This window comes from Quercus lobata, chromosome 12 (genome assembly GCF_001633185.2).
Source record: "Quercus lobata isolate SW786 chromosome 12, ValleyOak3.0 Primary Assembly, whole genome shotgun sequence".
Lineage (NCBI taxonomy): Eukaryota > Viridiplantae > Streptophyta > Magnoliopsida > Fagales > Fagaceae > Quercus > Quercus lobata.
This window is the reverse complement of record NC_044915.1, coordinates 26,155,858-26,182,599: the sequence shown is the minus strand read 5'-3', so window position 1 is coordinate 26,182,599 and position 26,742 is coordinate 26,155,858. Positions and strand designations below refer to the sequence as shown.

The 26,742-nt window shown below is 36.2% G+C and overlaps 1 protein-coding gene across 7 annotated transcripts; it reads left to right on the top strand.

Moving 5' to 3' along the window:
* Positions 1 to 9,294: 9,294 nt before the first annotated feature.
* On the top strand, positions 9,295 to 25,217 carry LOC115971123 (protein ANTI-SILENCING 1). 7 transcript variants are annotated; one of them, XR_004087240.1, is made up of 14 exons: positions 9,295 to 9,640; positions 10,224 to 10,296; positions 11,507 to 11,893; positions 12,425 to 12,593; positions 12,739 to 13,634; positions 16,258 to 16,284; positions 16,741 to 16,833; positions 20,284 to 20,362; positions 20,571 to 20,661; positions 23,467 to 23,569; positions 23,753 to 23,869; positions 23,981 to 24,065; positions 24,166 to 24,302; positions 24,702 to 25,217. XR_004087240.1 is itself a non-coding variant. In XM_031090818.1 (12 exons), exons 2-11 carry the CDS (start codon positions 11,549 to 11,551, stop codon positions 24,029 to 24,031), a joined length of 1,971 nt encoding a protein of 656 aa, XP_030946678.1. In that variant the 5' UTR covers positions 10,159 to 10,296; positions 11,507 to 11,548; the 3' UTR covers positions 24,032 to 24,065; positions 24,702 to 25,166. The 7 variants fall into 7 exon arrangements, 1 of the variants encoding a protein (XP_030946678.1); XR_004087241.1 differs by lacking the exon at positions 9,295 to 9,640 and adding an exon at positions 9,901 to 9,919; XR_004087242.1 differs by lacking the exon at positions 10,224 to 10,296.
* Positions 25,218 to 26,742: the final 1,525 nt, after the last annotated feature.

Below are 26,742 nucleotides of genomic sequence, written 5' to 3'. Positions count from 1 at the left end.
TTATTATACTCACTAGAAGTGCCAAATCATGCTTTCATCCAAATTTGGGCGAACTATAGGAGAGTATGAAAATGTTTAAGTAACTTTTATTGGAATTTAAATAATACACCCCTTATCTACTTGTTCTCATTTTCACTCATCACCTAATTTCCTTGCCATTGGCACCTCCCTATCTTCAATAATTATTGATTTGAATGCCTTAAGAAAATACAAGATAATCTTAAAACCACAATGATGATGTTGCTATGTGTGCGTGTGTTTTAAACAAAATTATATCAAACACATAACTAAATTTTCAAGAAATCAAATTTTCATTGAATAATCATTGAAATTGTTAATTATTTTAAAGGTTTGTTTTGGATCTGCTTATTTTACTAAAACTGAAAACTTTTTACTGAGAGTATTGTAGATAAAGGTAAAAGTTAGCTAAAATAGTATGGTAAGACCTATGAATAGTACCAAAAAGTGTAGTGGGACCCATGAATAGTAACAAAAATAAGTTAAATAGTAAAATAAGCTAGCAAAATTTATTTTTACCAAACAAACACTAGGGTATGTTTGGATATCGCTTATTTTGCTGAAACTGACAAATTATTACTAAAAGTACTGTAGATAAATGTAAAAGTTAGTTGAAATAGTACAGTGGAGCTCATGAATAGTGCCAAAAAGTGCAGTGAAGCCCATGAATAGTAGCAAAAATAAGCTGAATAGTGAAATAATTTTAATTTATAATTCCTTCCCAAACGCACACTAAGGGTTTGCTTAGATACCGTTTATTTTGTTCAAAATTGAAAACTGAAAATACTACAGCAAAATAATTTTTAAATGTATGAATAGTACTGTAGGATCCAGTTTTAAATTTTTTTTTTCCTGAATAAAGTACTTGTGGGTCCTGTGAACAGTGCATGGAACCTACTGAAAAAACATAATTTTGCTTTCTCTTCCTACACGGGACCCATAATGCATGTGAAACGCTCTTTTTTTTAAAAAAAAAAGGTGAAACGTAGACGCAAGTGCTTTTCAGCACGATCCAAACAAAGGCTAAGCCTCCGTTTGGATACCAATGAAAAATGAAAATTATTTCATTATTCAGCTTATTTTTACTACTATTCATGAGTCCCATTACACTTTTTGGTATTATTTATAACTCTCACTGTACTATTTCAGTTAAGGTTGCGTTTGTTTCAACGTAAAATATTTTCCGAGCATAAAATATTTTCAGGTGAAAATATTTTCAAGTGCTTGGTTGCATTTCAAAAAATGCTTTGAAAAATATTTTATGGTGTTTGGTTGTATTCTTAAAAATACTATAGCAAACACATTTTCTACTTGTTGCTCACATTTTCTCAGCTTCCAAACAAATATATAATATAATTTCTCAATAGATAAACATAAAAGAAACAAAACCCAAAAAAAAAAAAAAAAAAGCATCAAATCTGGTCAAATTGAGAGAAGAAGGAATAGAGAGAGAGGCGACTAGGTTCGATCTAGAGGCGGCGGGGGCAAGATTGCACAGCGGAGGCGATTGGGTCACGATGGGTCGCTTGTCTTACAGTGGTTTGCTTGACATGGGTAGAGAGAAAAAGGGTAGATCGGTGACATGGGTGGTAGAGGGAGGAAGAGAGAAACAGGACAGATCGGCGATGAGAGGCACGGCCTAGACTACGGTGGAGTCGATCTCAAGTTAAAGTGACAAGCCTCTCTCTCTCTCTCTCGGTTTGGTTCTTTTTTCTTTTTTTTTTGGGAAATGGTTTGAAGGTAAGCTTGGAGATGGGTTTTAGACTATGGGGCGGCATTATTTGGGCTAGTCAGAGATTGACTGGGCTAACTGGAGCTTGGCTGAGGTGAGCTTGGAGATGGGTTTTGGACCGTGTGAGGAGTGTGCTCGAGCTATCTCTCTTCAAGCGTGGTTTCCAGAAATTGTTTGAAGATAAAATCAAAGCGTAAATGATTTTAAGCTCAAAGTGGCTTATTTTCCAGTCAAAGCATAAATGATTTTCCATAGCTACCAAACACACACAAGGGTGTAAAATAATTTTCTGAAAGTGTTTTCAGGAGAAACAAATGTAGCCTAACTTTTACCTTTATCTATAATACTTTCAGTAATAAGTTTTCAGTTTCAGTAAAATAAGTAGTATCTAAACAGACCAAATATATAAATTTCCAAAAAACTGTATAAATGAGGGAATATATTATGAGTATGTTCCATGGAATGCTTAACTTGCAAGGCTGTTAGGCCCACAGATGTAGGGACTCTATTTGTGAATGGAGTAAATTCACAAGATAATTAGTTGTTTCCATTAAATTGTCAAGAACTTTGTAACTTAACCAGTTAACATATATATATATATATATATTAAGACAAAATTTAAATACAAACCTTAAGTGCTGTTTCTTAGGTTTTTCTCTTAAAATTCAGCCATGTGGCTATTTAACTAAATAATACACTTTCATCCCATGAGAAAAAATTCACATAACATAATCTTAAAAGAGGGAACTTAAGGAACAACACCTAAATACTGTACATAAGTCTTGCTCTATATTTTAAAGGGTAAGACTTAAGTACAATATTTAGGTGTTGTTCCTTAAGTTCATCTCTTAAGATTCTGCCATGTGGATTTTTTTACATGAGATAAAAGTGTATTTTTAAATTAAGTAGTTACATAAAAGAATCTTAAAATAAAAACCTAAGGAATAATACCTAAGTTACTATACCTAAATTTGTCATATTTTAAAATCCTAGTTGACACTTTTTGATATCTCTAAAAGAGACATTTGAAGTTTAAATACTCACTCTTATAATAAAGAAAGGTTTAAATACTCACTCTTCCAACTATTGAATTATAACTTTCTTGAAATAAAAAACTATTGAATTATTAAAAAAAAAAAAGACTCATAAAAGTGTTTTTGTTGTTATTTATTTATAGAGAAATGCTATATTCACAATTGTAAGGACACGATTCTTTGGCGGCCCAATAAGGATGTTGGGCTCGCGCATGAAAGATCCCTCACAATATGATTCGTAGAGAGTGGACTTGAAAAACTAGCCATTGGTCACGGGGCGATGCTTCGGTCTTGATTTTAGAGGAATTCATATAGCAAGAGGAGTTGGGTTTGAATATTTAAACTCTGCAGGGTCGCATCTTATGGGGTTGGACTCCTCGGACTTGATCTGAGGGTCATTAAGGTCTTACCCCGGTTACCCGACAGTAGGTTTTTCTGTGATGTGCAGGTGTTCTCCTGATATTTTCCCCCATGGAGTCTTTGTTTTTGGAGGTGGAATGGGGCCTCTCCTTAGATTTACTTACTTTCTTCTTTTATACTCGTCTGCGTTAACTGTCTTTCGTCCACGTGTAGGGTCAACCTTTACAAGACTGATATTTGTCCCATCAGTCTAATCCCAGAATTGTTGGGGATGATTGATAAGGCTGAAGAATACGGCTCTGCTAGGTGCAGAGTCTTATCTGAGAAGGGTCATAAGGGTAACTTTCCCAAGATATTTTAGGTCTCCTTTCAAGTTTAGTCCTATACCAGTTTTACCCCTTTATTCCGGTGGGATTTTGGATCTGCCGAGGACTGAACTGTCCTCGGCTATATTCCAAAACAGTCTTGTGCTCTATGTTATCGGGCTTGGGCCATAGCTCTCCTCGGCTTGGGCCATAGCTCTCCTCGGCTTGGGCTTTCGGACTCTCCACGAGCAAATGGGCCTGGCCCATAGATTATTGGACCCCACAATAGCCCCTCAAAACCCGGCTGTCCAACCTCCCGGTTGGAAAGGGGGGTTTTGGCAATGCCGAGCTTTTATTACTGCTCCTTTAATATAGCCCTCCATTAATGCTGACGGTTTCTCCACCTGCCTAGAAGATATATCGGCTTACAAGGCGCTCCCTTTAATTTGCTCGTGACTCGCTCCTGCCATTTGGCTGTCCAAGACGCGCCTTTAATGACATTCCCTTTACGAGACTTATTTACGTCCGACGGCTCATCTGATGAGGTGGGGAAGTGGAATGGACACATCTTTATTCTTCAGATTCTTTTGGAAACCTGAATGAATTTAATACCTTCCGTTTTGCCCTTCCTATAAGAAGGCAAGTAAGAAGCCATCACTTTTATGCAGACACCCCTCCATCTTTCTGAGATCTGAAACCCTCATCCTTCCTTAGCGTTCACTTAACCCAATTGTTATACACCCAATCAGAATACGTTTACCATAACGAGTGATGAAGGAACCATACCCCTCCTCAAAGCACCGTGTTCTAATAAAGCTTGAAATGGCTCGGTCAGGGCAAGGGTGGCGGAGACTTAAGATTCGTCCCACCTTCCCTTCAGCCAAAATCCGAAGCAGGGACTCATCACGTCCAACTTTCGGCGTGACTGAGTCGAGAACTCCCATCATCATAACCAACCGCTCTCTTATGAGCTCACCTAATATGGCCCCAGCGTGTTAGGAGTCAGGACCGAGGCAGGGACTAAGTGTCTCTGCTTCTTCCTCTCTTCGTTCACCGGTGGCTCTCTCCGCTTCCCTTTCTTAGTCTTCCCAGCACCAGATCCATTCTGGTGCTTTCTCTTCTCCCTCTTTTACTCATTTTCTTTCTTTTCATCTCTTCTCTCTTCTTCTTCTTCTTCTTTACTCATGTCCTCCATCTTCCTCATTTATCTCCTCCATCTTCTTCATTGATTTCTTCCTTACTATTTCCTTCTCCTTCATCTTTTTCCAAATAAGGTTCTTATCGTAATATGAGCAATATTGAGGCAGAGATTGGAGAGACTTTGAAGACGAGTTTAAAAGACGCCTGACTGTTTACTTATCTGTACTGCGGATGTTATCGTTGCTTAGGCAGTTCACATTTTGTATAGGCTTGTTTGAGCCCCTCTTTGTACGTTGTAATAATTTTTCGTATTAATAAAAATTGTTGTTATTTTATTTCACATGTTCTGTCTCTATGCTTTTTTTTTTTTAAAAATTTGCAAACGCTGCTCGGCACAATAATATAGCATTTGAATCAATGATAACTAAAGCCAAAATACTGGCTAATAAAAAGATGTCACCATAACTTTAATAGAATTGTTTGACATAGCAATGCGTACCTGTAAATAGCGATACTTGCCCGAAACAAAATCGAGATTAGAACTGGATGTTCTTCGTGGTGTAGGAAGTAATTATTCGAAGGCATATCACCCGCAAAAATGAACAGCCCCCTTAGGCTGCCGAATAGCGGAGCGTCCCGCCATCATCCTAACACTCTTATTGGCCTTAACATTTTACAGTATTTGGGCCGAGGACTTTCCCTATCCGAGCAGTTGGTTTCCCCATAGGCTTGAGTCCAAGGACCATGCAAGGCCTTGGTACTGTCCAACACTTGTAATTTTTATTTTTTGTACTTGGTTTCCCCATAGGCTTGAGTCCGAGAACCATGCAAGGCCTTGATTCTATCCAAAACTTGTAATTTTTATTTTTTGTACTTGGTTTCCCCATAGGCTTGAGTCCGAGGACCATGCAAGGCCTTGGTTCTGTCCAAAATTTGTAATTTTTATTTTTTGTACTTGGTTTCCCCATAGGCTTGAGTCCGAGGACCATGCAAGGCCTTGGTTCTGTCCTTGGGCCCCTATGTTGAACGGGCCTGGGCCGCGAATTTACTGGGCCCACAAATTAGGGGGCATTTCCGTAGTCTTAGGTCACGCGGTACTTTTTGGCGTCCCAGTGTTCGAGGTGCGCCTTCACGAGGCTCCTTTAATCTCAGGGTTGCAGACGGCATTGGAAATTGAGCCGGAGACGTTTTGTCTGTAGCGTTCCTTGGGACGCTGCGTGAATTAAATGCCACCACCTTATCTTTTAAATAAATAGGAGAGAAAGTTGCTTTACTTTCACACAAATCCTTCAGTCTCCTCTCCTAGTACATTATGTTTGAGGCGAGGGTTGGGGCAAAGGAACTCTCTCCGCCACAAAGGCGCTGTGTCCTCCTGAGATTCCAGATAGTGAGGTACGGGCAAAGGAGGCATAAATTCAAGAGAATATTCCAGTTTGACAGAGGGGAAAGGGTGTTTCTCCCTCTTTTAGTCAAAATCCGAAGCAGGTTCTGTTCATGCCAGAATTTTGGTGTGTCAGAAGAAAGATTCTCCGCCCCCAGCGCCTCTGCCTTGTCGCAGGCAAATTTTTGGTGAAGGCTCCTCAGCTTCCGGCTCCCTGCATCTTTCCCTCAGCGGTGTGAGGCTTAAGTCGGGTTCTTTTGCTGCCTGAGTTATGGGCGTGCAAAAGCATTGAGGAGGAATAAGGTCTCGAGGCAGTAGCCAACTTCTCCTCTGTGCTACCTCCTCGGCTTTATCTTCACTCTCTTGTATTTTTCTTTACTTACGTAGTTAGCTTCAATGTAAGCTTGTTTCAGCTTTTCACTGTACACTGTACTGTTCCTTTGTCTTAATAAAATATGTGTCTATTTCTTTATACATACTTTTCTTCTCCGTAACGACTACTTTGTGCATGAATATTAAATGTAAGCTTGCCCTTAATGATATTCCGGGCAGAAAAATGCCTTAACACAGATTCCTACTGGTTTAAACTCACAAATATTATCAAGTATAACAATGGTAATCCTCAATAAATTAAACTCTTGGAACTAACCGGGATAGTCGCTGAGTGCTGCGCGATGCATGCTAGACCAATGTCCGAGAGGGTAGCCGAGTAGCGAGGGACTTTGATTTTGCTTTAGGGTAATATATTGCACCGTATCGCGTCAGTCCCTTTGGCGTTTGCAGATCCAAAGGCAGACTTGAGAATCCTCGCTATTTAGGAACTAACCCAATTGTTAATGGAGAGTTTTCCTCGGATAAATCCTAAAGTGCATGTAATGTAGTTTTTCCTTACAAGTAGTTGTTTTCTCCAAAGGCTTGAGTCCGAGGACCATGCAAGGCCTTGGTTCTGTCCAAAACTTGCGATTTGATTGATTTTTTATGTACTTGGTTTCCCCATAGGCTTGAGTCCGAGGACCATGCAACGCCTTGGTTCTGTCCAGAACTTATGATTTTTTATATGTACTTGGTTTCCCCATAGGCTTGAGTCCGAGGACCATGCAATGCCTTGGTTCTGTCCAGAACTTACGATTTTTTATATGTACTTGGTTTCCCCATAGGCTTGAGTCCGAGGACCATGCAAGGCCTTAGTTCTGTCCAAAACTTATGAGCTTTCTTTTTTGTACTTGGTTTCCCCATAGGCTTGAGTCCGAGGACATGCAAGGCTTGGTTCTGTCCAAAACTTGTGAGATTCTTTTTTGTACTTGGTTTCCCCATAGGCTTGAGTCGAGGACCATGCAAGGCCTTGGTTCTGTCCAAAACTTATGAGCTTTTCTTTTTTGTACTTGGTTTCCCCATAGGCTTGAGTCCGAGGACCATGCAAGGCCTTGGTTCTGTCCAAAACTTATGAGCTTTCTTTTTTGTACTTGGTTTCCCCATAGGCTTGAGTCCGAGGATCATGCAAGGCCTTGGTTCTGTCCAAAACTTGTGAGATTCTTTTTTGTACTTGGTTTCCCCATAGGCTTGAGTCCGAGGACCATGCAAGGCCTTGGTTCTGTCCAAAACTTGTGAGATTCTTTTTTGTACTTGGTTTCCCCATAGGCTTGAGTCCGAGGACCATGCAAGGCCTTGGTTCTGTCCAAAACTTATGAGCTTTTCTTTTTTGTACTTGGTTTCCCCATAGGCTTGAGTCCGAGGACCATGCAAGGCCTTGGTTCTGTCCAAAACTTGTGAGATTCTTTTTTACTTGGTTTATTTTTTTGACCATAAGCCCCTATTCCAGGGTGGGGAAAGTTGATTTGAGGCCGGAAGCCCCTAGAGATGCCCACGCCCTTGTCACTGCAAGGCGTAGCCCCTAGGAGAAGTTTATGCTGGAGCAGCAACTGTATGTCGCTGGAGACGGAGGAAACCCCAGGAATTTCTGCTTGCTAGAGAGTTGACTCTAACGCCACCCGCGCCAACGTGCAAGCTTCCCACAGACGGCGCCAATTGTAAGGACACGATTCTTTGGCGGCCCAATAAGGATGTTGGGCTCGCGCATGAAAGATCCCTCACAATATGATTTGTAGAGAATGGACTTGAAAAACTAGCCGTTGGTCACGGGGCGATGCTCCGGTCTTAATTTGAGAGGAATTCATATAGCAAGAGGAGTTGGGTTTGAATATTTAAGCTCTGCAGGGTCGCATCTTATGGGGTTGGACTCCTCGGACTTGATCTGAGGGTCATTAAGGTCTTACCCCGGTTACCCGACAGTGGGTTTTTCTGTGATGTGCAGGTGTTCTCCTAATGTTTTCCCCCATGGAGTCTTTGTTTTTGGAGGTGGAATGGGGCCTCTCCTTAGATTTACTTACTTTCTTCTTTTATACTCGTCTGCGTTAACTGTCCTTCGTCCACGTGTAGGGTCAACCTTTACAAGATTGATATTTGTCCCATCAGTCTAATCCCAGAATTGTTGGGGATGATTGATAAGGCTGAAGAATACGGCTCTGCTAGGTGCAGAGTCTTATCTGGGAAGGGTCATAAGGGTAACTTTCCCAAGATATTTTAGGTCTCTTTTCACGTTTAGTCCTATACCAGTTTTACCCCTTTATTCCGGTGAGATTTTGGATCTGCCGAGGATTGAACTGTCTTCGGCTGTATTCCAAAACAGTCTTGTGCTCTATGTTATCGGGCTTGGGCCATAGCTCTCCTCGGCTTGGGCCATAACTCTCCTCGGCTTGGGCCTTCGGACTCTCCACGAGCAAATGGGCCTGGCCCATAGATTATTGGACCCCACAACAATATTTTCACAATAAATCATAGGTGGTAAGTTATTATAGGTTGTTACTGGTAGGATAAAAAAGTAATTTTAGCGATAAGTTTAAATTATAACTAATAACAATTAACTACTTATGATTTGTTGTTAAAATTATGTGGACATAACATCTCTCTTATTTATAATATAGTCCATTAAATTGTGCTATTTCCATAATATATATATATATATATATAATTGAGAAGACATAACATAACATATTGCCTTCTTAAAAAAAAAAAAAAACACATAACATATTGATTTAATAAATTAGAATTATAGACCATTTTTAAAAATCTAAATAACCTAGTGAGTACTGAAAGTTGTTGGAAAATGGCCTTTATATATATTTTAGGGTAAATTCCACAAACCACCCCTGTGGTTTGTGATAATACTAACTAAGTTCATAACATTTTAAAACCTATCAATTTCATATAAAAAGACAATTTTGTCCCTGAACTTAAAAAAAAAACCTAAATGCCGTTACTTTTTATTTTATTTTTATTTCCTTTCCCCCTCTCTTCTCTGAGTTTCTCTTTCTCAGAACCCTCTCTCTCCACAACGCCAAGGCCGTGAAGGACCTCCGATCCTGCATGGACGCCGACGTGTCCCTCGCTCTCAAGAAGACAAGCTGATCAAAGTCAAGCTCGAAGCGCTGTGGATCGGACCAGGACCTCCGTGGTGAACGGGCTGAGGAAGAAGCTGAAGGATTTGATTGAGAGTTTCAATAATCTCCGGCGACAGATCTCGTCGGAGTGTCGGGAGATCGTACAACGTCGGTACTTCACCGTCACCGGCAAAATCCCGACGACAAAACCGTCGACCTTCTTATTTCCACAGGTCACCTTTTGTTTCAGACACTTTTCGAATTTTCTGTTGAGATTTTTAGGAGATTTCATTGGGAATTTTCAAAGGGATTTATGTGTGTTGTTTGGCTTGGATTTTTGCTGTTTTTTTTTTTGGGTTTCTATTGGTTTTGAAAGAGACTTTTATTGGTGGTGTTGTTGATGCCGATGACCAAGTCATGGGCTTCACTGTGGCTAAGGTTCCATTACAGATAGAGTTCTGAGATGAGAGGGGGAGAGGAAATAAAAAAAAGTAACGGCGTTTATGAAATTGGTAGGTTTTAAAATGTTTTGGACTTAGTTGGATATTATCACAAACCTCAGGGTGGTTTGTGGAATTTAACCTATATTTTATATATTTTTTTTCTAGAGCAAATTTGATCAAAAAGAGAAAAAGGGCACCGTTGTTTATTTCTCTCTCTTAAAAGCCAGAAGATAGGAGGTGGCCTATATATTTGTGTAATATCTAGATCAAAATCAAAATTAAATCAAACACACATTAATAGTTAAGAAAAAAAAAACACACACACACAGAGACACGAAACGCGCGCTTATCGCTAGGGTTTTCCCTTTTTCAGGCTCAGTGGGGAAGAAGAAAAATTAAAGCAGAGCATCAACACTAAAATTTTCACTCTCGGGAAAGAAAAAACCGTAAGTTTTTCCCGCCAATTCTTCCATCCATTGCCTCCATTATAGTGTTTCGGTTCTCTTCTGCACTAGCATTGCTCTTTGGTTGCCAAAGGCGCTGTTTGTTTCTCGTCAAAATCTTAATCGGGGCCGTTCATTTCATTTTGCCAGACTTTACGATTGGTTTTAAGGCTGCAATTTAATTTATGTGGACTATTTTTTGCTAGGTTTAGTGCATGTTTATATTTTGTAATTTTTCGATTGGTTTCTGCGATTCAAAAATTTATAGCAAAAAGTTGTTTCCTAAACTTAAGGAGCTCGAAGCATGGTTTGCGTTATAATCTTGTTTTAGGGGTTTATGTGTTTAATTTGTGATATTTCTGTATGAGAGTAATAAAGGAGTGTAGCATTAATTTGCCCTGGAAATCAGGGTTTGTCTTCGTTTCAATGTAAAGAAGTTCCTCAATAATTGTAGGTAATATATATATTATTTATATTGTATTAATTTAGTGAATGGCACTTCAATTTGGGAGGTGGCAAATTGATTTAGAAATAATTTTTCAGTCAAATTAAATGGCCGTTTGGGTGGGGGGGGGGGGTTGTATAGTCTGATTTTGGTGCCGTAGTTGTTGTGTGTCTCCATTGTGATTGTTTTAATGTTTAAGCAATAATGTGTAATGTGTATTGTATATATCACACTTGGATTTATATGATACTTGCATTCACATGTGATTTATGATTTGTTTCTACATATCAGGTTTGATTCCCTCTAGGAGTTACCCCTGAATTACTTGATACACTGGTTTTGGTGAATGAGGTCGTGTATCCATGATTTACTCCCCAGGGGGTGGGTCCAAAGGGCCCTGCCTTGGTGAAGGTTTCACGTCATAAAAAAAAAAAAAAAAGAGTTAGTGTCTATTTGGTGTAGTTTATTTTATTATAAATATTTATTATTATTATTTTTATTCAGCTTATGTTTTTAGAGCCCTCATTTTTTCTAGGTACAACTATACATTTGTCTGACTTATTTTTTTCAAAGTAAAATCACCTAAAGAAAATAAGCTATACCAAGTGAATTATTATGCTTGCATGAATTAGATTATATGTTCTCTGTGTTTAGAGTATGTTAATACCTTTGGTTTAGTAGTTTTAGCTTTTGTGCTGCTTGTGCAAGTGAATTTTTTTATTGAAATGAAGTGTATTTTAATAAAAAGAACTTATTGCTGTTTCTCAGGTCTTTTTATTACTCATCTTCGAAAGAGGTTTGATAGAGAGCATGGTGGAAGCAGATGGAGTTGAGAACCTTGAATTTGAATGGGGTAAAAAGAGAGGAGTTGGTGGGAAAAAGAAAGATGTCCAATTTTATGAAACGTTTACATATGATGGTGTGGAGTATTCTCTCTATGATTCTGTTTACCTTTACAAGGAAGGTGAACCCGACCCTTATGTTGGGAAAATTATAAAAATATGGGAGAATTCAGACAAGACAAAAAAAGTGAAGATTCTTTGGTTCTTTCGCCCTTGCGAGATTCAGAATTTTCTTGGGAATGAAGACAGTGCTGAGAATGAATTATTTTTGGCCTCTGGTGAAGGTGTAGGCCTTGCAAATGTTAATCCTTTGGTAATTGAACTTAGGATAAAATAGTTTAGCATTTTCCCCTCTTTTTCCTGTATATCCACTCTCTATTGCATTTAGCACTTTGATCTTGTAACTGGTTCTTCTGCTTATAATATTAGAGATAGAATCAGTTTCCAGGTGGTACAGAATCTAATATACTGTTATTTTAGAAAAGATTGGTATGTATATTATTTGAAATTCTTCTTTAATACTATTGCTTTTTCGGTAGCATAACTTATTAATACTCTTATTTTACGTCTCTGCAAAAGTTGATTTGTGGATTTTCAAACATGTTGCCACAATTGAACTACTAATTGCTTTAAACAAACTTCAACATCTTTATTTTTTATTATTTGAATTCTGAATGTGTATTTAATTCTTTGACATGAGGTAAGCTTTTTTTTATGAATTGGTTTTTTTTTTTTTTTAATATTTTGTAAGTATGAAATACTTTTTTTTAAGTGCCTTTGGAGTTGAGAAGTACTTTTCAGCTCAAGTGAATCAGCTATTAATCATTTTTATATGATTAATCAGGAAGCAATTTCTGGAAAATGCAATGTTGTCTGTACTTCAAAGGATAGTAGAAATCCACAACCTTCAGATGAAGAACTTCAAGCAGCTGACTTTATATTTTGCCGTGCCTTTGATGTTGGGAATCATAGAATTCTGGATAAGATAGAGGAAAAAGTTGCCGGGATTGAAGGTATAACTTTTCTTTTCTTGTTTGTTTGTTTGGTTTTAAATTTTTTTTTTTTTAATAATAATTCCTTGGAAGTCCCAATGGTGTAATTTCAAATTAGTTGTTTATTGTTCTAATTTGTGTGTTCATTGGTTTGTAATTGTTGCAGTTAAATTTATCTTTAACAGAATAGATCTTCAGAAGACCAATGTTGTTTTGAAACTTGATTCAGACAAGAAAGGAGCTAGTGGAAATGCTGTAGCAAGTTATGAAACAGGGGTTCCTTCCCAGCAAACTCATATAGAGCACAGAAATCTAAAGACAACTGGAATTTCTATTGATAATTTAGGGAAAGACAATGCTGGTTCTAACTCTTCATTAGTTAAACAGAAATCTTCACTTAGAGAGAAGCCTATTTCTACCGTAGGTGTAGAATATGATGAAATGGCTAAAAGTAATGATAGAATGGAGAATGATTTCAATGACGGGACCAAATCTGGTCCTATTGTTAAAGAAAATACAGACTTGAAAGCTTCTCTAGTTGAACAAAAATCTTTGCTTAGAAAGCAGCCTGCTTCTAATATAGGTACAGAGGTAAAAATTTCTAAAACTAATAATAGACAGGAAAATGTTTCTAGTGACAAGACTACATTAAGGTTTGAAGATGATTCAATCAAGGTTGGTAAACGGGTTGACATTGAGAAGAAAGTAAAGTCTGCTAAGGATTTTGGTGAAATGGAAAATAGACCATCTAAGAGAGCAAAGTTTGATGGTTTTGTTAAAGTTGATGATAAGAACAAGAAGAGTCCACAGATATTAAGCACTGATTTGGATAGTAATGATGCAAAGGCTTTAGCAACTGTAACTGCTTTAGATGATAAATCTAGGCTTAAACTTGCTAAGGATACTCAAGTGGCTGAAAAAGATCCTTTCAAGAAGGTAAAACCTGATGACAAGACAAAGTTTTCTAATGGGAAGTTGCCTAAAGCATCTCCTGGACGGGCTTTGGATGAGGACAAAAAGATTGATCACCAAATAATGGAAGTAACACGAAGACCAGATACGGTAAGTTATATTGTTAGGATTACCACTTTCTTGCCTTTTTCTCTTTTCTTTTATGGGATCCTAACTTGAATAGATGTTATATTCTAATTGATGAGGTATTTTTACTATAGCAACTGTATATTGCTGTGGAGTTCTTCTACGGACACTAGAAAAGCTCATAACATTTTCACAATTTGAGGTGTTAGCCAACCATAGGTCAAAATAAAATGAAATAAAATTTTAAAAAAAAAAAATTATATTGGGACCCACCACAACTTAAAATAAAGGTTTTGTGAAATGTTGTGAGATTTTGTTGTGCTGCTAGACTTTCTCATTACTAATTTTTTCTTTGTCATATATACATATATATATTTGTGAGCTTTTCTATTCGACCGAGACATAGATCTTGCCTGTAGCCAATGATGTTTCATACCAAAATTTCAAATTTCATATCAGTTGGTATGGCTGGTATTTTTTTTTTGTATTGGTACCAATTTCAATACTAAGGAACCTATGTTTGTACTGGCTAAAATATAGGTTTGTATCAATAAAATATTGATCATTTTCATTTTGGCGATATTGGGAAGTTTGTAGTTGGAACCGATTCATAATATGGTGTTTTTGTAATTTTGATACAACTTAAAAAAAAATAAAATTTATCAAGACATATCCGTTGTACCTATCATGGTTATAGTCTTCCTTTTTGTTCTCTCTCTCTCTCTCTCACACACACACACACTAACACACACCTCCATTGGTATCAATCAATGACTTGAAGCAAAGAAGATATCAAATGTTAGGGGCCAAGCTTCTCTTCACCTCAATCTTTTGGAGGTGGGCTTGTTAAGGTGTTAGGGGTCGTGACCAATTGGTAATGTGTGCTCACTCATTGATATTCTTGGAGAGTTTGAGATTTCTTTTTCTTAAGCCAAAGAGTACAATAATTTGAGAGCCGTGGAAATGAAAGGGTATTTGAGGGTGAGATGTGATATTCCATATGGTATTGGATTGGATTGGATTGGATTGTATAAGTATTTTGCTGGGTGTGTGCTAAGTCCCCATAAGATAAGTAATAAGTTGATATGAGCTATAAGCAATTATGAGGAGTCCCAATTGTGACTAGTCCTTTTGGGAGCTAACACTTTTCTTGAGTCATGACAAATGGTATTAGAGCCAAACCAGTAACTTTGTGTGGCTTGGGGAGCCTGTAGCATAGCATGGGTTCTGAATAGGATGTTAGAGATATTAGTGGGGGAGATAAATATCTTAGACTGTGTGGATTGGATGAATGTGTGTTACGCATGCATGTGCTGAATTCTACATTATACATGTATTATGTCAATCTGGGCTTTAAGAGGAGTTGCAATTGTGACTATACTAACTATCCTTTTGGGGTATAATGCAGATGTGTCTAGCATTTTTCGTAGGACATGATATTAGAATGGTTTGTGGTGAAGTGTCAGATAAAGGAAAAAGGGAGTATAGAAAGTTGTGGATGGAATGGTGGTGAACTGTGGGCTGTTGGATTAAGGAGAGTCCATGTGGCAGTTATTCCACCTGTCATACTAAGCAAAAGCTGTCATATTTGCTTTATTGTTGCTTTTTTGTGGCTCAATGTGAATTGTGTAGTACCAGTCTACTCTACCGCAAGCAAACTTTCAGAAAATCATTTCCGATCATAAACTGTCAGTTGTAAACTTTAGACCAAACTGATTTTAAAGTCACTACAAGAGGTTTATGAGCAGCTTTAGACGTCTTGATAGTTGGATTATGTAAAATGTTGCTACATGAAAATATGAGTTATTGTAGCTGATAAAGTTCACATATATTTGCTCATGAATTTCTAGGTAAAAATATTTTTACGTCCTTTACATCTATTGGAAATTGATTTATATTTATAAATATACAATTGTTTTTTTTTTTTTTTGATAGGTAAGAAAGAAAATATAATTGAAAAAGGAATGGCAGGAAAAATACACATGATAGTGAACAAAGAGTATTATAAATATACAAATTATTCGAAACAGTCTGCCAGAATGTATCAGTATTGAAATAGTATGTTCACATAGGCAAACTGGAACAGATTTTACAATTTTGCTCCAGAGAAATATTATATATGTCAGGTTCGGTTGCAGACTTACTTTGTTGTTGGCACCATTGGCTTGGGAAATATAATTCCGATATTTGGAATTTGGTACCAGGCTGTTTGATGTGGACTATTTGGACTGAACTTAATTGGCGTTCTTTTGAGGATATCAAGAAATCAATGGCCTAGTTTTTAGTTGTTAGATTTGTGCCAACGGGCTCTCTTTGATTGGTCTCGGTGTTGGGGTCTTTCGGATTGTTCTACTATTACTGATTTTCTTTTGTCTCTTAGAATATGATTTTGATTCATTTATTTCTTTTTGTTGCTACGTTGTTCTTTGTTCACTACTGTGAACTCTATGTATCTTTTATTCTTTTCTATTAATAATATTACTTTCTTACCTATCAAAAAAAGAAAGAAATATTATATATGTCATTCGCTAGTCAAAGGATGTGTTTATGGATGCCCTTTAGTGCTTTCTTTGTTGTTCTCTATGTGAAGGTTCTATTCAAGATGAGATTTAGTTCTTACCGTTTCCCATTTTCTGCATGTTGACAGGATAGAAGCAGATGGTTTAAGGGACTTGTAAGTTGTTCTTTCTCCCTCCAATTGCATGTTCTCAAATTTCATTTACTTATTAGAAGCAATAAAAAATGACTTATCATTAGGGAAGTAACATGGAGTTTGACTTCAGAAAGAATAGAATGGAGGAAAAAAATATATGTGGCCGACCCTAACTAATCAATTGAGGATCCATAGCCGACCCCAAAATTTGGGATTAAGGCTTGTTGTTATTATTAGTTTTGATCATTGCTCATGAACCCATGAGTTCATATTTTTTGTTGACATTTTGGTTTCATTATCATCATTTTATTTCCTTGTCTCTCTCTGACAGGAGCAGAGAAACAAGAATTATTAGCATTGGAATCTGAAATACAATTTTTTTTTTACAAGTAAATCTGGCATAGGACATGGATGGCATATATGAATATAAAGTGGGACAGTTTAGACTAATCTATGGAATACATTTTGTATCTTCAGCCCTGGGAAGACAGAATGAAAACTGCTAATGAGCAAGGAACACTGGTTCTTCTTCAAAATTTGGATCCAACTTATACTTCAGCAGAAGTGGAGGTATTACTCATTCTGGAGCTTTGGTTATTTATTTATTTAGTCTATATGTTCTTGCTGGATTTAATTATGATATCTGTGCTTGGTTTTATAACCCCTATACAAAAGTGCACCTTTTAAACCTTTTAATGCAGTTTACTTTCAAAACTTTCCCATTTATACAATGGCTAGGAGGAGATTAGGTGAGAAATGTAGAGAAATTGAACATACTTAAAACAAAGAAAAGATAAAAATGGGATGGGGATAAATTATAGATAAAAAAGAAAATTTTGTTGAGATTAGAAGAATAGGGGATTATAATTTTGTTAATAAAAATTGTTTTAAGAGAAGAGATAATAAACATAGTTAGGGTGTACCCTCCTCAAGTAGGGCTGGAAGAATCTGTAGAGCAAATTTTTTGGAGGACATTGATAAATTGATTTAAGGGTTACCAGATGGTTAAAAAAATTTTATTAAAGGAAACCTAAATGTCATGTTGGAAAAGATGTTGGGGGTTTGAAAGAGTTCATGGAGGCTAGAGGTATTAAGGAATGACTTAGGAGATGTTGTTATAGACTTTGGCATTTGATCTGATATTGATGAATACTTGCTTCAAGAAAGGGACACTTTCTTAATAACCTTCAACTGTTGGATTTTCAAAAAAAAAAAAAAAAATGTATATATATATTCAAAAGTGGGACAAATGTTAATCGAGATGTCATCTTTACTCAAGAATTCAATAGTAAATGTTGTAAAGGTTGCAAGGTGGCTGAAGTGGAAACTGTTAGGGTGCAACTTACATCTTGGGTTCGATCCCCACTAGGAGTTCCCTAGATTACTTGATACACGATTTTGACAGGTGGGGTGGTGCATTCGAGGTTTACCACCCAAGGGTCGAAAGGGCCTAGTCTTGGTAAAGTTCCATGCATCAAAATAATAATAATAATAAAAAGTTTTGGTTCAAGTGGAAAGGGAAGAGGACATTCAAACTAGTGACCTTTGCTTCATGGATTGTAGCCCTTACCGATTGTATTGCCTTTTGGGGTTCTAGCTATTTGTACTAAAAGATGGAAAAAAAAAAGAGATTATAGAGGGATCCAATAATCAGGTGGCGGGAGGAAGGCAAGTGAGACCCAAATGAAGATGTTGAATGAAATGATAATGCTAAAGAATGCTTGGAGAATATTAAGGATGTGTACTACCAACTCAGGAGACTTAATGGTGGAATGAAGAGGTCCAAGAAGTGGTTAGATTAAAGAGAGAGAGTCGGATTATGGGCTAGATCTAAGGCTTACGATGAAATTATATAGCAAGTTGGGGATGGAAGATGGAGAAAAGAATATATACAAGCTGTCTAAGATAAAGAGAAATGAAAACAAAAGACTTAATTTGTGTCTAGTATCTTATGGATTAAGATTAAAAGGGTGTTAGTGAACGAAGGGGAGATAAAAGTGGGATGGGAGTGTTAGTTTTCATCAAAAGGGTGTTAGTGAAGGATGAGGAGACTAAAGAGAGGTGGGAGTGTTAATTTTGATAAATATGTTTAATAGAAGCCATACAAGATATTGAAGTATGCTACTAATCAAAAAAAAAAAAAAAAAAAAAGATATTGAAGTATCCTGAGTAATTAAGAAGCATGGACACGACAAAACCCCTAGCATTCCTTGTTTGACATGTGTTGGACACAGACATGTTGGAGAGACAATTGCTTGTGTCCTTGGTGTGTTGAGAGGGTTTTTTTTTTAAAAAAAAAAAAAAAAAAAATTGTGGACACTGTCTCAACATGGTGACACAATCTTCTCTTTCTCTCTCTCTCTCTATCCCTTTGCCACTCAATCAACTGTTCGACACTCTCCCCACCTAGATGGGTGTTTAGGTTAGTTGCCATTCAAGCTTGTTTTCAATTTAAAATATTAGGCAAAAAAAAAAAAAATGTTGCTATTTTGTGAAACTTATGTGAAAAATAGTTGTTTATGGCAGTGAAGGATGGAATTTTGGGAGAGACTGATTGAATATAGGTTAAGAAATAGAATACTAGTATTGGATAATCAGCTTTCTTACTAAATTAGACCTTAGAAATCTCCATATGGTTTTTATTGACCTATAGAAAGTGTATGTTAGGGAATTTAGAGAGTTTACATGGTGAGTTGTAGAAAAGTAAGGAGTTCCTCTAAAGTATATTAAGGTTATAAGGATATGTATTAGTAAATATTAAAGTCACTAAGGAGGATTTTGAGGGATACTTTGCTGTTCCAACACTTTTTGTGGTCTCTAGGCATTGGGGTTCAAACCCCACTAGCCCCTTCTTCCTAATTTACCTAAAAGAAAAAATTGTTGTTACTAAGATATGTATGATGGAGCAATATCTACTATGAGAGCAAGTGAAAGTATCACGAGTTTCCTATCACAATAGGTTTGCATCAAGGAGGAGCTTTAAGTCCATATCTTTTTGTATTGGTTACGGATGGGGGTTACAAGATTGATTTTGGATGAAGTCTCTTGGTGTATACTTTTTGTGGACTATATAGTTTTAGTGAATGAAACTAAACGTGTAATCAATGTCAAATTGGAAATTTGGAGGGATATTTTAGAATGTAAAGGCTACATTAAGTGGGAGTAAAATAAAGCACATGGAGTTTAAGTTTGGCAAAAGTAAAAACAAAGAAGAAAGGATTGTAACTTGATGGTCAAGAGATACCAAAGAGGCTTTCGATGTCTTGAATTGATAATTCATAAGGGCATAGAGATGTACAATATGTGAATCATAGGATAAGAGCATGGTGGATTAAGTGAAAAAGCACACGAGGAGCATTATGTGAGTGTAGAGTACCTATTAAGTCAGAGGAAGAGTTATATAAGGCTGCTATAAGACTAGTTATGCTCTATAGTACATAATGATGCGGTAATAAGAAGCTACATGTTCACAAAATGAGCGTAGTTGAAATAAGAATGTTGAGATGGATAGGTAGAAATATAGGGAAAGATAAGATATGGAATAAATAAATTTGTTTAAAGATAGGTCTAGCTCCGTTTGATGAAATGAGGAGAATCAATGGGTATGGTTGGTTATGCGTAGAGGAGGGCAACTAATTTATTAGTGAGTGAGTGATTTGAGGGAACAAAAAGAGGTAGAGGAAGACCTACTATAGCGTTTGTAGAAGTAAAAATGATTTGTCAATGAAGGAGGTGACAGAGTATGATGTTGGATATGATAGAATGGAGAGACGAACACATGTAGCCCATTCCAATTACTCTTTAGGATTAATAGCCGACCTTAAAATTACTTGTAGTTATTTTCTAAGAAAAATATTATTATTTTTTTTAATTGTTCCATCTTTTTAGTTACGGTGGCCACTACACAGTTCATACATTGCTGTTTATGTCGGTTTTTTGTTTTGTAAAGTTTTTCTCCTTTTCCCACCTCCATTTGAGGATGTATTATCCAATCTCAATGAACATTAAATTATTTATTAGGATATTGTTTGGCATGGATTCAAGGAAAGTTGCACAGCAAAGATGATTCAGCAGACTTCAATTTCTAGCCCTCACTCTGGTATGAAGACAGGCACCTTTACCTTAACTATATTGTCAACCAACTGGGTAGTTTTTTCTTTTTCCTCTTTGGAACAAAGACTGGATGATGTCTTGGAAAGTCATCAGTTAATGATATGTTTTGTTCGAAAATACAGAGCACAGCTGAAATGATATTTTCAGTATTGCTTTTACCTCAATTATGACACGGTAGTTTGTTGTTGTTGTAGGTCAAGCTTTAGTTATATTTAAAACAAGAGAAGCAGCAGAGATAGCTGTTAGAAAGTTAGATGAGGGCTGTCTATTATTATCAAATGGGAGGTATGTCTGCAACTCCAATTAACCAGCTGTGCGTTATATTGATTAATTGGTGTCAACAGGAGGAATCCTGCTTTGTCTTTTTCCTTTGTCAAAATACATTTTTGTCAAGCATGATATGTAAAACCTCTTGAACTAGGACTAATATTTGTTTTTTTTTTTTTTTTTTTTTATAAAATTTTCTCCTATGACCTTTCACCTTGATGAGAACCTAATGAATACTTCAGAAGCCCCAGGACCACCTTTATGCACCCGTACCTCAAAAAATTTACAATCTCCTCTATGGCCACCAGTTTGTTTGATGCCAACTTTCTGGTGGTAGTTGCTCTAGTCTTTTTCTTGTTAACCTCTTCTAATCTTGTGAGGAATGTACTTATTGACCAGCTAATGATCTTTATCATTGTGGCATGGCTTCTTTCTTTGTTGCCCCCATCTGGAGGCTGCTTTCCTGTATTTTTTGTATTCTTTGGCTACTTCCACCCTCTCTGCATGAAGGTTTTTATTTATATATATATATATATATGTATAATATAATTATTCTTACTTATCAAAAAAAGTAATGTTAGCTCAGCCACCTAGGTTCTGGCACCTGTGTGATATGCTGAAAATCCTAAGAGTTAGATAGGCTTTCAAAACTAGTTGGTTGAACCTTTCCCTCCTTGAGCTGTCTGCTCATTCTGGCTCAGGACATATAGCTTATAGTCAATATCTTGTTCAGCTAAGCCAAGGTGTAAGTGGGAAATTCTTTCAACTCACTATGTGGCGGTTAAATGGACCATCCACACGGTGTTTGGAAGAGATTCCTCTGAACCAGTTTGTAGGAAAACCTTGTTCTGCCAATGTGCCCATATCTCCACATCTGTATTCTATCTCAGTAGCTTGTTTCCAGTCTACTCTGTTTACATTTCAGCTCTACCTAGCCATCTTCTTTTTTCTTCTTATTTATTATTATTATTTTAAAAAATAAATAAGAAAATATATTAAAAGAGTGCGAAAGGGGTGCACCACCTTGCTACATGGGAAATATACAAAGAGTGACCCAAAATATTAACACCTAAGTCTAGCAGCTCTACTAAATCCAACAGATTGGAGAAAGAAAAAATGGGGGCAGCTCTTGCAAATGGATGAAACATTATCCTTGTTTAAAAGAAGGGAAAATCAGAAAGACCTCCTTGAGGCTTGGCAAAATTTTTTGTTTTTGATAAGTAAAGGAAACTTTATTCAAATACTTAATAATGAGTCACCCAAGTATACAGTAGGGGACCAAAATAATCAATAACATAAACTACAAGCATCCATCGAATCATAGACTGAAAAAATAGAATGTCTTCCTATGATAGACATCCTCTCCGATAGAGTTTTAAAGAAGAAAATATTAAAATCAGCTATAGTCCTTTCAGAATCTTCAAAATACTAGTTGTTTCTCTCCCGCCAAATGCATCACATCAAACAATGAGGGACAGCCATCCAAATAACACCATTATGATGATGACCAAAATTTCCTTGCCAACAAGCAAGGAGCTCAACCACAGTCCTTGGCAAAATTACACCAGGCACCCCCTCGTTTTGCTTTAAACACAAACCTCTTTCGCTGTTAACACCATTTAACTTGTATGCAAGTTGTCAAACCCTTTACTCACAATCTACTCCGCTTCTCCACCTTCTTTAGTTTCTTTAACAAATTATAAACAAACATCCAACATATTCTCTGTTTCTGGTCATACTTATAATGGTTATGCCCTGCACAAGACATTCCCTATTCAACATGACATGCATTGCATCAAGAAAATGAAAGCAAAAATCAAAATAAAAGCTCAAGCATGCCCGTGGATAGCAAAGGATATATTGCCCAAAATTCAACCAAAACCCAAATCTCTTAACAGTTGAGACCCACATTTTAGATCCATGACAAAAAGCACCATTGACATCACATAGCACACATTGCAACACAAAATTAAAAAATAAAAATCAACAGAACTTCAAAGCATGCTCAGAGGTTGAGAGAGAAAGTCAAAGGAATTTTCAAACTTCCACTCATCCCATTCATTGTTTGATGAGAACGATGCTGGAAGGGCTCTTGGAGGAGAAGGCCAGCTGGATGAAGGGTTTGGGGGACTGAATATCTCTTTGCTTTGCTCTTTCTGGGATCCATTAGGCTCACAGTGCTATGGTTACTGGAGAGAGGACTGCTTTGGTGAAGAGAAAATCAAGTGAGAATGATAGAAAGAGAAGAAAATCAAATGAAAAAATCAACTTCAACCTTTGGCTATGGGATATCAAGGGCTGGTTCAGTCAGATAATAAAAGAGCAAGACAAAGAACAAGAAAAATTACATTTTTATTAACTAGTTTGGTTACTTAACACAATGACGTTATGTTCCAAGGGTGACCAATGTGATATAACTTGCATTTTAAGATTGTTTTGTGCCTAAAGCAAAACAATGGGAATACTCGTGTAATTTTGCTAAAACTCAAGGTTATTTTCCCTTGAAAGAATGTGTAGCCTGTAAGCTATATCTTTCAATTCATCTGATAAAAGAGAGGAAAAATCGTTGACCTTTTTTTTCATGTCCATTGATTATTAAAGTTTAGATGACATTGGACTATTCATCCAATGTTAATCACATGTCCTGGATTTGTAAAATAATATTATACAAATAACAGACAAGCTTTCTTAAATTCTATCATGTCTCTTATTGTTACCTATGTTTACTGTGTAATGTATCTTTGTATTTGAAGTTCGCTTCTCATGCATCTAAAATGTTTAATCATTGATTTCTTTCCCTAACCCCCTATTAATAACTTGCAGGCCTCTTGTTGGAAGTAAAATTACTTGCTACCCAGAAAAGAAGCCATCTTTTTTTGGCCATCTTGTTATTGATAAACTTAAACATCAAATGCAACGGGAAATGGTGCAATTATTAACTCTCTCTCTCTCTCTCGCTCTCTCTTTCTCTCTCTCACACACACACACACACAATACACACACAAAACGCTGAACCCCATGTTCATGAGCATGCAAAACTTTGACTAAGGTTGTATTTTCTGTCTGTTCCCTCTTATTTATTTGATTTTGGGGTGGTTTTATTTCTCAGAAAGAAGCTGTATCTACTTCACATTGTTCTCAGCCTAATACAATTGAATATGAGATGGCCATGGAATGGTGCTTATTGCAAGATAGATCAGAACTTGCATGGAAAAAGTTGTATGAGGTCTTGAACTGAATATTTCTCCAATTTTACTAATGTATTAATTTTGCCGTTGCTAATATTCTATTATATTTCCTTTGTTGTTCTTTAACTGGGTATTTTGTATTTCTTCAGCAACAAGGGGAGGCGTTGAGAAAACTTCAGTCCAGCCTCAAGTTCAAATGAAAATACTAGTTGCTTTGGGCGCTTCCTCTTTATGGTGAGTACTTCCAACACAACATGATCTTTCTTCGAAACATCTTGTAAATTTCTGGAATTGATCCATGCTCAAATTTATTGGATCTTGTCATTCTGTACAGTACCTCTATCTTTGTTCATGCATTCTGAACTTCCTCATCCTGAAGCACCCCGAAACAATGGATTTTGTGTTCATGCCTTAATGGTTATCAGAAGTCATCAAATTAGAGGGTTCCTACCTTCTGATTAGTATATATGGGTAATTACTTCCGTTTTCTTTCCTTCATTCCAACTGTGATCTCTTTTATGTTGCTTGTTTGATTTTACTTAGTTATGCCCTTAGACAAGTTGGAGGCAAGCATGTCATTGGTATCATAGTCCTTGGCTATCGGTGAACTTGCCTTTATTTGTGTCTGCCTACGTTGTTTCCCCCACTGCTATACTGGAGCACTTCTAAAAATTGACTGGGAATTGTTTGTGAAGTCTTTGTCCTTCATAGGAGGAACACATCTCTTCTGTATCCTTACTGTTGCAAAGTTATGGTCATAATCTAAAGTAGCAAAAAGATGATCATATTTTAGCCATTTGCCTTATTTCAACGTGATGGTAATTCTTAAAACATCAAAACTGTTCTGGTTTTTTTTTTTTTTTTTGGCAGGAAGATGGAATACATGGGCAGAGGTCCTTATTGGGAATCAGGCAAATTTTGAGCATATGTGAATATTTTTTGAGGATCAGCTTTTGGGTGTTGGGAATTGGAGTTCAAGTATCAGTTTCATGGTAATTATTGGGCAAACAGTATGATCCTCTTCGATTGATTTGAAATGGAGAGGGGGGCTACTTTTTTCAACGAGGATTCAATTGTTCACGAAACTAAAGGTTTATATGGTGCCATGCCATTGAAATTCTCATTCCATCAAAAAAAGAATGAGATTTGGATTTAAATCATGTGGTATCACTTATACTTTTAGATTCATGAAAATTAAACTTTTTACCATGAAATTATCTCACACCATATCAAAAGCAAATGGAGAGGATCGTAGTGGTTGCACAATATGTGCATCTTCATGGATAGTGTAAATTTATCATATTTAGTGAAATATATAGAGTTTAAATTTATATACATGTGTGTGTGTTAACTGTTAAGCAATCAGGGTGGATTTGTTTATTGCATTGTTCTAATTGCACTTTATTATGCTACCTACCCTTTTTGACAAGAAATTATTAGGTCCATCGAGAGAGCTGTTAAAGTGGTCATTTTAACCAATGAAACAATGTTAACCTATGCAAATGTATGAGTTAGCTTCCTAAAAAAAAAAGAATCACCAGGTAAGATCACATTTGCATAAGTGGCACTGTGGCAGCGTTTTATTGGTTGAGAGGATCAGGGAGGACCACGTTAGCAATCCTTCGATGGATCTAATAATTTCTCATTTTTGTCACTATTTGACTTCATATTTCAGGAGAAAAAATGTGGGTCAATTTTTGTTATTTTATTGGCTATTTAGATGTCTATTGGATTGCCATTTTCACTTTGAATTAGATAGGTTTTAATTTCTTTATCAAATTACTTGGCTGGATTCCCTAAATATTAGTTTGAATTCTATTAGAAGATCAACATAGCAGTTTAGCTTTATTTTATTTTCGTTCTATGGGTCAAGGGGGTTCTAATTAGGGCTGTTTATCAATTGATGCTCTATCACTTTTGGGCCAAAAAAACTGATATCGAAGTTTTGTTACTTGACTGACTTGAGTGTCCATTTGTCATAAGCTTTTTCATTTACATTTTAAATTATTTAATTTATGTACGGTTTTTTAAAATTTTGGATTTTCAAGTACAAATATATTTTAGTCAACTGTCAGCAAAATAATAATTTACAAAAAGTTATATAAGTTGATGTCAAACGAATAATTAACCAGTCACAATTAGCTTATCTCTAAGTACGGTATTTGAGGAGGACATTAGTAATAACAAGTAAATATACAATAAAATTCATCAAAAGAAGAAGTAAATAACAAATAAAGACTAATAAGATGTCAACTTTATATTGCAAAAACAACTCTTTTACCCTTCCAAGCCTTCAAGGGGCTAATAACATATATATATATATATATATATATATATATAAGCTTTAAAAGCTGAAACGTAGAATTTAATGTTGTTATACTCCTGTTGAGGCTCTTCTTTAGCCACCTCATAATTAAAAAAAAAAAAAAAATCATTTATGAATTTTCTATTTTATTTTATATAAAGTAATTAAATATAGTTCATGAAAAAACTTGTTAATGCACTCCAATACTATTCAACATAGGAAAATTATTAGTAACCCCCGGAATACCATAAATACGTACTCCATTTTCTCACATGAATGGTGGGTCTCATCATGAATTTAATTAGTGGACTCACTATTCATGTAAGAGGAGGGAGTACACAATAATTTCCCTTCAACATATTACCATTCATTAGTTTTAAATACAAATATTTAACTATTTAGCTATCAAAATTGATTTCAACTTTTCATTTTCTTTTTTTCTAATTTCAAGTAATTGTTAAAATTGAATAATTCATTATCTCTTTAGTGGATATGTGCACATGATTCACTATTCATTACAAACATTACTATTCATTAGATGAAAATGTTTGACAATATTCAACTATCCAAATTGATTTCAAGTAATTGTTAAAATTGAATATTTAA

Coding starts and splice junctions, on each gene's coding strand:
- LOC115971123 (XM_031090818.1), top strand. CDS start 11,549: ATGGTGGAAGCAGATGGAGTTGAGAACCTTGAATTTGAATGGGGTAAA. Junction 12,594..12,738: donor AAAAGTTGCCGGGATTGAAG/GTATAACTTTTC, acceptor TAATTGTTGCAG/TTAAATTTATCTTTAACAGA. Junction 16,285..16,740: donor GCAGATGGTTTAAGGGACTT/GTAAGTTGTTCT, acceptor TTGTATCTTCAG/CCCTGGGAAGACAGAATGAA.